The 14,668-nt window shown below is 39.0% G+C and overlaps 1 protein-coding gene across 1 annotated transcript in view; it reads left to right on the top strand.

Moving 5' to 3' along the window:
• The window catches only part of TAF4 (TATA-box binding protein associated factor 4), a gene marked incomplete in the record, with an annotated part of 557,264 nt that overhangs the window by 523,492 nt on the left and 19,104 nt on the right, over positions 1-14,668 (top strand). The window contains 3 exon segments of the mRNA XM_053705882.1: positions 6,183-6,308; positions 7,219-7,275; positions 7,454-7,573. Coding sequence (XP_053561857.1) covers positions 6,183-6,308; positions 7,219-7,275; positions 7,454-7,573 — 303 coding nt within the window.

The following is a 14,668-nucleotide window of genomic DNA, read 5'->3' as shown; positions in this document are numbered from 1 at the left end:
TTTTTTTTTTTTTTCTTCTCTTAAACTGACTTTAGAAAATCTGACGCTCCACTTGGTATTGATATTATCTGTCTGTACAAATCAAAGATACATTTGGGTATCCTAATGTTTCGAAACTATTTTTGTATTGTTGAAATTATCTTCAAATAAAGTTTAAAAAATTATTAAAAAAAAAAAAGAATATCATATTAAACAACTGTTGTTGTTTATTAAAAATCATTGTTGGTGGATCAATTTGCCAGAGTTCTTTAATTCCTCAGACAAGGATTTATTTCCTTGTTTTCCAGATAGATTCAGTGTCCATGAGTCTTTCTCTTAGAGATCTTAAGAGCGTGAAATTGGTGTCAGCTTGTCTGAACCTGCAGTCTCTCTCTACAGTGGCTGAGTGAATGGAAGTATTGGGCCTCATTATTGCAGCCTCAGATACAATCCCCTTTGCTCGGTTTCACATGAAGCCTCTTCAGCTTTGTATGCTGCGCCAATGGTGCAGGGATTATTCTCAGATATCTCAAAGAATATTTCTAGATTCCAGTGCAAATCAGTCTCTGGCTTGGTGGTTGAATCATCAGTTTAGTATTTAGGTGGCTCCTTTTGTTCATACTTCCTTGTTTGTAATCACAACAGATGCAAGTCTTTTTCAGGTTGGGGAGCAGTTTAGGGGTCTCTGATAGCACAAGGGGTCTGGAGTCCTCAGGAGGCGAGGCTTCCTATCAATACTCTGTGCTATTTTCAGGGCCCTTCAAGCTTGACCTCTATTGAGGAGGGAATCTTACCTCCGCTTTCAGTCAGACAATGTGACAGCAGTAGCTTATGTCAATTATCAAGGGGGAATGCACAGCTCCCTGGCCATGAATGAAGGGTCTTGAAATCTTTCATGGGCAGAAACCAATTCTAGTTTGTTTTCTGTTGTTCATATTCCTGTAGTGGTTAGTTGGGAAGTAGACTTCCTCAGTCGCCAGTCTCTTCATCCAGGGGAATGGTCTCTTCATCAGGATGTATTCAGTCTCATAGTGGACCTTTGGGGTCTACCAGAGGTAGATCTGATGGCCTCTCGTTTTAACAACAAACTTCCCTGGTACTTTGCAAGGTCCAGGGATCAACAAGTGTTGTTTCTTTTGGCTATTTCTTCTGCAAAACGAGTTTTTGATTTGTCTGCTCATTCTTGAGATTCGTCTTATCTGGACAGCTTTTAATTTCTTGCCTAAGGTTGTTTCATCTAACAACATAAACAGAGAGATTGTTGTTCCTTCTTTGTGTCACAATCCTAAGAATGTTTCAGAAAGATCCTTGCATTATTTGGATGTTGCCAGGGCATTAAAATATTGAGCAAAAAGTTTTGTTGTTTTTTGTTTTTTAAAAATCCCTTCCTTTTTTTAAAACTCGTGGACTTTCACAGCTTGGGTATTCATTCCCATGAGTAAGGGATTGTGGACTCTCACCACCTGTATGAATGAAATAAATACGAATTTATACTTGCCTGATAAATTCCTTTCTTTCATGGTGGTGAGAGTCCACGAGCCTCCACCCTAGTCTTAAGGTGCTCAAAAAAACAAAAGAATATCTTATTTTTTTCCCTGCTACATTTTAAGCTCTTAATACTTTTTTTTTTTTACCTCACTGACATGGCTATATGTTAGACTAAGGTATATGTGAGGTGGGAGGGTTTATATAGAGCTCTTGAAGCTTTGGGAAACTTTGCCTCCTTCTAGCTGTAGAGAAGTAATTTCCATGAGTAAAGTATTGTGGACTGTCACCACCATGAAACAAAAGGAATTTATCAGGTAAGTATAAATTACATTTTTTATAATTACTATGGCACTCATATAAGCCTGTTAGGCTATAATTTATTTACATTTTTATACTGTGTAGCCTAGGGACAGTGCTATTTATTTTATATGGCTCATTGACAATTTTTAAAAAAAAGTTTCTATTCTCCTTAAAAAAAATATTTTGCTCACACTTATCCTATCGTTGCGTTAATGTGCGTTCGCTTATCTGATTAGCGCATTTGGTGCACATTTTTGCCTTTTTGCCTTATTAGTTTAGGCGTATGTTCCTTCTTTAGTTTTTGAGTGCATTATTAGATGTGTAGTGTGCTCGTTCTCCAGCACACATTCTTTTTTTACAATGTCAGGTTAGCGTTCTATGGCCTTGCTTTCCTGATTAATTCTTTATTTGGAAGGGGTAAGTTTTTTCTTTTTTTTTTTCTTTTCCCTTGCTTCAAAACCTTTTAGTTGTGTAATATAGCCTTATGTTTGATTATCTCTATTTATTACATTAGGTAATGAGAGTCCATAGGTATCTATAACATGTGATATCTTTCCTGCCACTAGGAGGAGGTCAAGAACCCTAACAAGAGCTTTTAATCCCTACCACCACCTCTCTCCACTCAGTTTGTTCTTGGCCTCCAAGAAAAGAGGTTGAGTGAGGTGCTCTGAAAGCAAGATTTCACTTCTTATCCAATTATTTATTGAGAACTCAGACCTGACTTGAGACCCAGTACCCCTCTTCCATCTTCACTCAGGGAAGACTTCAGGACAGTTTCTCCCAAGATAATGAGTGAAGCAGGTGTAAAGGATTACCTCAGTTATGTCATGTCAATACCCTCACGGGTAAAGCTCATAACTGCCCTCAGGCGTCACATAGACCTCCACATGAGGGGTTGTTGGTATATCCGCAAGTATCCTCTGCTGGCTGAGTTTTCTGCTCTTTCTTGTAATCCACCTCATCGGGATAATGCAATATTGAGAACTGTTTTGTTTGTTTGTTTTTTACCTAAGGTAGTGTCTTCGGATAATATGAGTGTTCCATTTTTTTGTCCTAATGTTAAGAATTCCAAGGAGAGGCTTTTCCATAATTTGGTTATTGTCAGAGCTTTAAAGTTCCATTTCCTGGTCACTTAGGATTTCAGGCAAACTTTTAGTTTGTTCTTTTTTATGGCTATATGAAAAGGCCAGAAAGCTATAGAAGTTTCCTTGGCTTCTTGGCTTAAGCTTTTGATTCAGAAGGCTAACTTGGAGGTGGGTCAGTCTCCTCCTAAACAGATTGCTGCCCATTCTACTAGGTCAGTTGCCACATCTTGGGCCTTTAAGAATGAGGTCTCTGTTGGTCAGATTTGCAAGACAGCGACTTGGTCTTCTTTGCTACTTTCTCTAAATTCTTTCATTTTTATGTTTTTGCTCTTTCTGAAACAGCCTTTGGTAGGAAAGTCCTTTAGGCTGTTCCTTTTCGATGTTGAATTAGTTTATTTTTTGTTTTGCTATTTTTTGCATGATGGAAATTTACTCTTTCTAGTATTGTGGTAAGAGTGTTGGAAGAAAATATATAATATATATAAATAAACTTCCAATTAGACGATATGTCATGCTGGTCCTGCCCTAATTACTTGTTGTCATCACTGCATGGGTATTAGTTTCCCAGTAGTAATGAATGGTGGACTTTCACCACCTGTATGAAAGAAAACATAATTTATTCTTGTCTGATGATAAATTAATTTCTTTCATGGTGGTGAGACTCCACGAGATGCCACCCTGTGATTTGTTCTAGTGGTTGTTTGTATTTTTTTTGCACCTTTTTTTATCCCTCCTCATTGTGTTTGCTCTACTTTTCCTTTTTCTACCCCTTATTTCTTGGCTATACGTCAGACTAGTTACCTTAGAGATGGTAGGGGTTTTATAGGACTCTTGGAGTTTGGGAAACTTTGCCTCCTCCTAGTGGTCAGGTGTAGTATTTCCCCGGAGTAATGGATCGGGGACTCTCACCACCATAAAAGAAATTAATTTATCAGGTAAGCATACATTGTTTTTTACTTTTCTGAAGCTGCAAAAGACCTGTGCCCAACTACAGCTGAATCCTCTCTCTTCTGTTGCTCAGTGCATGGAAGTTGTGGGCCTCGTGGTGCAGTTCCATTTGACAGATTTCATCTTCGGGCCTTCAAATTGCTGATGCTGCATCAACAGAATGGGGATCTGTCTCAGAGGATTCTGTTAGATCACAGGGCAAGACAGTCCCTGACTTGGTGGCAGGCTCAACTTGGTTCAGGGAGCCTCCTTTCTTCAGCAAGTGTGGGTAGTTCTCTCCACAGATTCCAGTCTATTCTGGGTGCAGTCAGGAGATCTCAGAGTGCACATTGAGTTCATTCTCCTCATGGAGCAAGGTTACACATAATTATTCTGGAACTCCATGCAATCTTCAGGGCTCTCCAGAGTTGGCCTGACCTCAGACACAAATCTTTTCTGAGATTCCATTAAGACAACATCACAGCAGTATTAATCATCTGGGAGTTGGGCAGGATTTCGGCAATCCACATTCCAGTTGTGAAAAATTTTGGAGGCAGACTTTCTCTGTCGCTAGTCTCTTCACCCAGGAGAATGGTTTCTGATTCTGAGTTTTTGACCAAATTGTGAGACGTTAGTCTGCCAGAGAGAAATTTCATGGCCTATTGTTTGAATCACAAACTGCCTCAGTATTGTGTTTTTCTCGGGACCGTTGGGCAAATATGATAGATGCCCTTAGTGGTTCCTTTGTTGTTCAAACTGATTTACATTTTCCTCCATTTGTATTACTATCCAGAGTGATAGCCAGAATCAATCAAGAGCAAGCCTCAACAAATCTTATCGCTCTAAAGTGGCCTTGCAGGATTTGGCTTGCATATCTCTTTAAAATATCCTCGTGCCTTTCTCGGAGGGTTCTTTTTAAGTAAATATCTAGTAACAGGTTTCCAGTTTTGCTTTGTGTTCTTGCAAAGGTTATTGCTGGAAATATTTTAGAATTCCTAGAGTTCTTGAATTCTTGCAGGAATGCCTAGATAAAGACCCTAGTGTCAGTTTTTGTCACTCTCTCTGTTTTGTTTCATAAGAAATTGCTGAAAATTCTTGACTTTCAAGCCTTTGTTCAGGCATATACATCCAGTTTCTCCTCCTTGGAATCTTAATCTGCTTTTGTAGGTTCTTTAAAACCCTCCCTTTTGAGCCAATGCCTAGTATAGACCATCAGCTTTTAAGGGTTTCTGAACTTAATGCTTTGTCATGTCACCTCCTTTTCTAGTTTTTCATCAGCGTAATGCTGTTCTTAGCACTAGCTATTAATTTCTTCCTAAGGTAGTATCTACAGATTACTGTCAATCGGCAAAATGGGGTTCCTTATTGTAAATTCTAAAGTGACTTCTCAAAAACTTGGATGTTGAAAGAGCTCTCAAATATTATGTGCAAGACACACATGATTTTAGGACTTGCTTCTTTTTGTAAATGTTTCTGAGCTTCACAAAGGTCAGAAAGCTACGGCTGTTACTTTTTTGAGCTTGGTTCAAAGCTTTACTTCGCAACGCTTTTATGGTCATTGGGAATACTCCACAGAGAGCATTACTCTTCATTCCACTAGAGTGGTTGCTACTTCTTGTAGCGATCAGATTTGTAAGGCAGCTACTTAGTCTTCTTTAGCAAGTTTTTAAAGGTTTTTATCACTTTGATGTGTATTCTTCTTCGGAGGCTGTCTTTGGCAGGAAAGTTCTTCGGGCCACTGTGCCTGATCAGTAATGTCCTGCCTTCTCTTTTTGTCCCCCTCTATTGCATGGTGGTCTTGTGGACTCTGCTGGTTGGGTATTGATTCCTATATGAGATGACTAGTCAACTCTCACCAACTGATGAGAGAAAACAAAATGTATGCTTACCTGATAAATTCATTTTTTTCATGATGATGAGAGTCCATGAGCCACACCCTTTCTTTTTATTTAGGTGGTGGCAGTACTTGTTTTTCCACTTTTTTGAGCCACTTTATTTTTCCTTCATTTTCTTTCTTTCCTCATCTAATTAGCTATATGTATGACTGAGGATCATGGGAAGTAGGAGGGATTTAAAGCATTGGTGTGTTGGAATGTCTCTTGCCTCCTCTTGGTGGTCGGTAGGAAAATATTCCCACACGTGATGACTCGTGGACTCTCCCTGTCAAGAAATTAATTTATCGGGTAAGCATAAATAGTGTGGTGTTAGAGTGAGACCAAGTTCTCTACACCATTTTGTATCATTTTGACTCTGTTGATGTTTTCTACCTTACCCTGAAATTAAGTAGGCAACAGAATCCATAGATTTATAGATAATTATCTTGCTTTACTTTTTCCTTTTTAATGCACATATTGTGGAAGGATGTTTTATGTCTGACTGTCATATCATTTACTTCTGTTGTAGGAGGATGACCGGTACGAACAATCAAGTGATGTTCGAACACAATTAAAGTTCTTTGAGCAGCTTGATCAGATAGAGAAGCAAAGAAAAGATGAACAGGAGAGGGAAATTCTAATGCGAGCTGCTAAGGTAAGTGGGCACTCTGCTGTAGTATCTACAAAGTGCTTCAAGATTAATATTTAGAATTGAGGATGCATTTAGTACTAAATAAAGGAAAAGCAGCTACAAAGCCCGTAGTATGCAAGGGCTGTACAGAGCATATAGCTTGTTCTCTGGAAATTTGCCACCTGGAAACAGCCTCTTTTTGCCCAGCCCTGAAATACCAGGCAATTCTCCTCTGAACAAGGAACATGGCAACCCCAGACTATCGTTTTGGCCTTATTTGAGCTTCGTCAGTGAGGCACCACCATATCCCTTTATGCATATTGGGCAGGACGTCCGCATCTGGTGTCCCCCTTGACATTTATGGAGACCCCAAGAGTCATATTTTACTTATTAACAAGTAGAAGCACTCAACCAGGAACAAGCAATATCTCAATAGCGTGTTCTCTAACAAGTTGCCACCTTGGAGCAGCCTCTTTTTGCTCAATTGTTCTTACACAGAGGAGAACATTCCTGAAGTATAACAATCTGATCCCACCTAAATACTAAATACACATTTAGGTTAGTACATTTATTTAGGGTAGTACTAAATAAACACATAAGTAAAGGAAAAGGAGCTACAAATTTGGTAGTATGCCAGGACTGCACAGAGCACTGATGGGCACTGGTTCATGTAGGTGATGTCAACCTTGGTTTTATATATATATATATATATATATATAATTTTTATAGCTATTATTAATGCTAGTTAGTATAAGCTGCTGCATGTGTCTATTTTGTTTGAAGTAAATTGAGGGTAGATAGTTAAATCAGTTAAGATGTTTTACATTTTAAACAAATAGGAAAGTAGCAGATAGCAGACCAGCAATCCATACTTATTATTTAAAGATTAAAGCTTTTTTTTTCTTTAAATTCTAACACAATTTGTATCCTACAGTCTCGATCAAGACAAGAGGACCCAGAACAGTTGCGGTTAAAACAGAAAGCCAAGGAGGTAAGAGCATTCTTACATTTAAAGTGTGCCACAGTATTTTAGTATAGATATCTTGATTGAGTCTTATTTGTGTCGATGCCTCAAATGTTCACTTGTTGTGCCCTGATCCCCTTGTTTAGGAAAATACCCCTATGCAAGTATACATTCCCATTTACTAATATTTACTGTTCCAAAACAGATGCAGCAACAGGAACTGGCGCAAATGAGGCAGCGAGACGCAAACCTAACAGCATTAGCAGCTATTGGCCCTCGAAAGAAGAGGAAACTAGAATCTCCAGGCCCTGGCTCAGGGTCAGAGGTTAGTTTGGGAATTTAATATATTTTAAAATGTATTTCTCTGTCATTGTCTGTGATATCCTGTTAGGGTTACATTTAATTCATAGGTGGTAGATTCTTCTGAATGCTTATTGTAAGGTTTGCTAATGTGAATTATATAACACTTAGATTATCTTTTTTGAATCAAATATTTTTTTAATAAACATAACTCTTGTATTACATTTATTCTTCATAGGTTTGCAAGAAATGCACCTTGTATCAAAAGCATGCTATTTGACAGGGTTTACTAGGCTTCCCCTAGAGAAGTATGGGTGTAAATGTTAGAGCTATCAACGTTATGCTTATTTGCATGTGTTTCATGATAGATTTCTCAAACTATATGGCAAATAGTATGTTGACACCCCTGCTAATTAAGTTTGGGTGTTTCAGCCACCCACATTGCTGATAGGTGCATAAAATCTAGTACATAGCCATTAAATTTCCATAGACCATAATTGGCTGTACGATGGATCATACAGAAGAGCTTGGTGACTTTAAAGTGGAACTAACTTAGGATGTCATCTTTGCTACAAGTCAGTTTGTGAAGTGTCTGCCCTACCAGATTTGCTCCAGCTAATTGTACGTACTATTATTGTGAAGTGGAAGCATCTAGGAACAACAGCCCAGGCACGAAGTGGTAGAATATGCAGACACAGAGTAGGGTTGCTGAGTGATTAAGTGCATAATGCCTAAAAATCGCCTATCTGTTGTGCAGCTTTATGAAATGAGTTTCCCTGGCGTTGCAGCTGTGTACACAAGTCTCACATCAACATGCGCAATGCCAATCATCCACTAGAGTAATGTAAATCAGTGTAATTGTGTTCCCTAGAGTGATGAATCATGCTTAGCTATCTTGCTGTCTGATGGAAGAATCTGGGTGTGATGGATGCCATGGAACACTACCTACTGGAAAGCTTAGCGCCTACTATAAATTTTGGTGGAGGAGGGATAATGGTCTGGGGCTGTTTTTAACAGGGTTTTGGATTAGGCCACTTAGTATCAGCAAAGGGTCATCTTAATTCTAGATAGACATTGGTTGCTTCCGGCAACAGTTTGGGCAAGGTTCTTTCCTGTTTCAGAATGAATGTGCCCTTGACCTCAACCACATTAAACACCTTTGGGGAGAATTGTGAGCCAGAATCGTCCAACATCAGTACTTGAACTCACAAATGGCTGAATAGACACATACTAAAATCTTGTGTTAAAGGGACAGTCAACACCAGCTTTCTTTAATGTAATTAGCAAGAGTCCATGAGCTAGTGACGTATGGGATATACATTCCTACCAGGAGGGGCAAAGTTTCCCAAACCTCAAAATGCCTATAAATACACCCCTCACCACACCCACAAATCAGTTTTACAAACTTTGCCTCCTATGGAGGTGGTGAAGTAAGTTTGTGCTAGATTCTACGTTGATATGCGCTCCGCAGCAAGTTGGAGCCCGGTTTTTCCTCTCAGCGTGCAGTGAATGTCAGAGGGATGTGAGGAGAGTATTGCCTATTTGAATGCAGTGATCTCCTTCTACGGGGTCTATTTCATAGGTTCTCTGTTATCGGTCGTAGAGATTCATCTCTTACCTCCCTTTTCAGATCGACGATATACTCTTATATATACCATTACCTCTGCTGATTCTCGTTTCAGTACTGGTTTGGCTTTCTACAAACATGTAGATGAGTGTCCTGGGGTAAGTAAATCTTATTTTCTGTGACACTCTAAGATATGGTTGGGCACTTTGTTTATAAAGTTCTAAATATATGTATTCAAACATTTATTTGCCTTGACTCAGAATGTTCAACTTTCCTTATTTCAGACAGTCAGTTTCATATTTGGGATAATGCATTTGATTTAATCATTTTTTCTTACCTTCAAAAATTTGACTCTTCCCTGTGGGCTGTTAGGCTCGCGGGGGCTGAAAATGCTTCATTTTATTGCGTCATTCTTGGCGCTGACTTTTTTGGCGCAAAAAATTCGTTTCCGTTTCCGGCGTCATACGTGTCGCCGGAAGTTGCGTCATTTTTTGACGTTATTTTGCGCCCAAAATGTCGGCGTTCCGGATGTGGCGTCATTTTGGCGCCAAAAAAGCATTTAGGCGCCAAATAATGTGGGCGTCTTATTGGCGCGAAAAATATGGGCGTCGCTTTTGTCTCCACATTATTTAAGTCTCATTTTTCATTGCTTCGGGTTGCTAGAAGCTTGTTCTTTGGCATTTTTTCCCATTCCTGAAACTGTCATTTAAGGAATTTGATCAATTTTGCTTTATATATATGTTGTTTTTTCTCTTACATATTGCAAGATGTCTCACGTTGCATCTGAGTCAGAAGATACTACAGGAAAATCGCTGTCTAGTGCTGGATCTACCAAAGCTAAGTGTATCTGCTGTAAACTTTTGGTAGCTATTCCTCCAGCTGTTGTTTGTATTGATTGTCATGACAAACTTGTTAAAGCAGATAATATTTCCTTTAGTAAAGTACCATTGCCTGTTGCAGTTCCTTCAACATCTAAGGTGCAGAATGTTCCTGATAATATAAGAGATTTTGTTTCTGAATCCATAAAGAAGGCTATGTCTGTTATTTCTCCTTCTAGTAAACGTAAAAAATCTTTTAAAACTTCTCTCCCTACAGATGAATTTTTAAATGAACATCATCATTCTGATTCTGATGACTCTTCTGGTTCAGAGGATTCTGTCTCAGAGGTTGATGCTGATAAATCTTCATATTTATTTAAAATGGAATTTATTCGTTCTTTACTTAAAGAAGTACTAATTGCATTAAAATAGAGGATTCTGGTCCTCTTGATACTAATTCTAAACGTTTGGATAAGGTATTTAAAGCTCCTGTGGTTATTCCAGATGTTTTTCCTGTTCCTAATGCTATTTCTGCAGTAATTTCCAAAGAATGGGATAAATTGGGTAATTCATTTACTCCTTCTAAACGTTTTAAGCGATTATATCCTGTGCCGTCTGACAGATTAGAATTTTGGGACAAAATCCCTAAAGTTGATGGGGCTATTTCTACCCTTGCTAAACGTACTACTATTCCTACGTCAGATGGTACTTCGTTTAAGGATCCTTTAGATAGGAAAATTGAATCCTTTCTAAGAAAAGCTTATCTGTGTTCAGGTAATCTTCTTAGACCTGCTATATCTTTGGCTGATGTTGCTGCAGCTTCAACTTTCTGGTTGGAAACTTTAGCGCAACAAGTAACACATCATGATTCTCATGATATTATTATTCTTCTACAGCATGCTAATAATTTTATCTGTGATGCCATTTTTGATATTATCAGAGTTGATGTCAGGTTTATGTCTCTAGCTATTTTAGCTAGAAGAGCTTTATGGCTTAAAACTTGGAATGCTGATATGGCTTCTAAATCAACTTTACTTTCCATTTCTTTCCAGGGTAACAAATTATTTGGTTCTCAGTTGGATTCCATTATTTCAACTGTTATTGGTGGGAAAGGAACTTTTTTACCACAGGATAAAAAATCTAAAGGTAAAAGCAGGGCTAATAATCGTTTTCGTTCCTTTCGTTTCAACAAAGAACAAAAGCCTGATCCTTCATCCTCAGGAGCAGTTTCAGTTTGGAAACCATCTCCAGTCTGGAATAAATCCAAGCCAGCTAGAAAGGCAAAGCCTGCTTCTAAGTCCACATGAAGGTGCGGCCCTCATTCCAGCCCAGCTGGTAGGGGGCAGGTTACGTTTTTTCAAGGAAATTTGGATCAATTCTGTTCACAATCTTTGGATTCAGAGCATTGTTTCAGAAGGGTACAGAATTGGTTTCAAGATGAGACCTCCTGCAAAGAGATTTTTTCTTTCCCGTGTCCCAGTAAATCCAGTAAAAGCTCAAGCATTTCTGAAATGTGTTTCAGATCTAGAGTTGACTGGAGTAATTATGCCAGTTCCAGTTCCGGAACAGGGGATGGGGTTTTATTCAAATCTCTTCATTGTACCAAAGAAGGAGAATTCCTTCAGACCAGTTCTGGATCTAAAAATATTGAATCGTTATGTAAGAATACCAACGTTCAAGATGGTAACTGTAAGGACTATCTTGCCTTTTGTTCAGCAAGGGCATTATATGTCCACAATAGATTTACAGGATGCATATCTGCATATTCCGATTCATCCAGATCATTATCAGTTCCTGAGATTCTCTTTTCTGGACAAGCATTACCAGTTTGTGGCTCTGCCGTTTGGCCTAGCTACAGCTCCAAGAATTTTTACAAAGGTTCTCGGTGCCCTTCTGTCTGTAATCAGAGAACAGGGTATTGTGGTATTTCCTTATTTGGACGATATCTTGGTACTTGCTCAGTCTTTACATTTAGCAGAATCTCATACGAATCGACTTGTGTTGTTTCTTCAAGATCATGGTTGGAGGATCAATTTACCAAAAAGTTCTTTGATTCCTCAGACAAGGGTAACCTTTCTGGGTTTCCAGATGGATTCAGTGTCCATGACTCTGTCTTTAACAGACAAGAGACGTCTAAAATTGATTGCAGCTTGTCGAAACCTTCAGTCACAATCATTCCCTTCGGTAGCCTTATGCATGGAAATTCTAGGTCTTATGACTGCTGCATCGGACGCGATCCCCTTTGCTCGTTTTCACATGCGACCTCTTCAGCTCTGTATGCTGAAGCAATGGTGCAAGGATTACACAAAGATATCTCAATTAATATCTTTAAAACCGATTGTTCGACACTCTCTAACATGGTGGACAGATCACCATCGTTTAATTCAGGGGGCTTCTTTTGTGCTTCCGACCTGGACTGTAATTTCAACAGATGCAAGTCTCACAGGTTGGGGAGCTGTGTGGGGATCTCTGACGGCACAAGGAGTTTGGGAATCTCAGGAGGTGAGATTACCGATCAATATTTTGGAACTCCGTGCAATTTTCAGAGCTCTTCAGTTTTGGCCTCTTCTGAAGAGAGAATCGTTCATTTGTTTTCAAACAGACAATGTCACAACTGTGGCATACATCAATCATCAAGGAGGGACTCACAGTCCTCTGGCTATGAAAGAAGTATCTCGAATTTTGGTTTGGGCGGAATCCAGCTCCTGTCTAATCTCTGCGGTTCATATCCCAGGTATAGACAATTGGGAAGCGGATTATCTCAGTCGCCAAACGTTGCATCCGGGCGAATGTCTTTTCAGCCCAGAGGTATTTCTTCAGATTGTTCAAATGTGGGAACTTCCAGAAATAGATCTGATGGCGTCCCATCTAAACAAGAAACTTCCCAGGTATCTGTCCAGATCCCGGGATCCTCAGGCGGAGGCAGTGGATGCATTATCACTTCCTTGGAAGTATCATCCTGCCTATATCTTTCCGCCTCTAGTTCTTCTTCCAAGAGTAATCTCCAAGATTCTGAAGGAATGCTCGTTTGTTCTGCCGGTAGCTCCGGCATGGCCTCACAGGTTTTGGTATGCGGATCTTGTCCGGATGGCCTCTTGCCAACCGTGGACTCTTCCGTTAAGACCAGACCTTCTGTCACAAGGTCCTTTTTTCCATCAGGATCTGAAATCCTTAAATTTAAAGGTATGGAGATTGAACGCTTGATTCTTGGTCAAAGAGGTTTCTCTGACTCTGTGATTAATACTATGTTACAGGCTCGTAAATCTGTATCTCGAGAGATATATTATAGAGTCTGGAAGACTTATATTTCTTGGTGTCTTTCTCATCATTTTTCTTGGCATTCTTTTAGAATACCGAGAATTTTACAGTTTCTTCAGGATGGTTTAGATAAGGGTTTGTCCGCAAGTTCTTTGAAAGGACAAATCTCTGCTCTTTCTGTTCTTTTTCACAGAAAGATTGCTATTCTTCCTGATATTCATTGTTTTGTACAAGCTTTGGTTCGTATAAAACCTGTTATTAAGTCAATTTCTCCTCCTTGGAGTTTGAATTTGGTTCTGGGAGCTCTTCAAGCTCCTCCGTTTGAACCTATGCATTCATTGGACATTAAATTACTTTCTTGGAAAGTTTTGTTCCTTTTGGCCATCTCTTCTGCCAGAAGAGTTTCTGAATTATCTGCTCTTTCTTGTGAGTCTCCTTTTCTGATTTTTCATCAGGATAAGGCGGTGTTGCGAACTTCTTTTGAATTTTTACCTAAAGTTGTGAATTCCAACAACATTAGTAGAGAAATTGTGGTTCCTTCATTATGTCCTAATCCTAAGAATTCTAAGGAGAAATCGTTGCATTCTTTGGATGTTGTTAGAGCTTTGAAATATTATGTTGAAGCTACGAAATCTTTCCGTAAGACTTCTAGTTTATTTGTTATCTTTTCCGGTTCTAGAAAAGGCCAGAAAGCTTCTGCCATTTCTTTGGCATCTTGGTTGAAATCTTTAATTCATCTTGCCTATGTTGAGTCGGGTAAAACTCCGCCTCAAAGAATTACAGCTCATTCTACTAGGTCAGTTTCTACTTCCTGGGCGTTTAGGAATGAAGCTTCGGTTGACCAGATTTGCAAAGCAGCAACTTGGTCCTCTTTGCATACTTTTACTAAATTCTACCATTTTGATGTATTTTCTTCTTCTGAAGCAGTTTTTGGTAGAAAAGTACTTCAGGCAGCGGTTTCAGTTTGAATCTTCTGCTTATGTTTTTCGTTAAACTTTATTTTTGGGTGTGGATTATTTTCAGCAGGAATTGGCTGTCTTTATTTTATCCCTCCCTCTCTAGTGACTCTTGTGTGGAAAGATCCACATCTTGGGTAGTCATTATCCCATACGTCACTAGCTCATGGACTCTTGCTAATTACATGAAAGAAAACATAATTTATGTAAGAACTTACCTGATAAATTCATTTCTTTCATATTAGCAAGAGTCCATGAGGCCCGCCCTTTTTTTGTGGTGGTTATGATTTTTGTATAAAGCACAATTATTCCAATTCCTTATTTTATATGCTTTCGCACTTTTTTATCACCCCACTTCTTGGCTATTCGTTAAACTGAATTGTGGGTGTGGTGAGGGGTGTATTTATAGGCATTTTGAGGTTTGGGAAACTTTGCCCCTCCTGGTAGGAATGTATATCCCATACGTCACTAGCTCATGGACTCTTGCTAATATGAAAGAAATGAATTTATCAGGTAAGTTC

The sequence above is a fragment of the Bombina bombina genome, chromosome 1 (genome assembly GCF_027579735.1).
Source record: "Bombina bombina isolate aBomBom1 chromosome 1, aBomBom1.pri, whole genome shotgun sequence".
Classification (NCBI taxonomy): Eukaryota; Metazoa; Chordata; class Amphibia; order Anura; family Bombinatoridae; genus Bombina; species Bombina bombina.
Note: the sequence above shows the minus strand (reverse complement) of the source record. Positions and strands in the feature narration are given on the sequence as shown.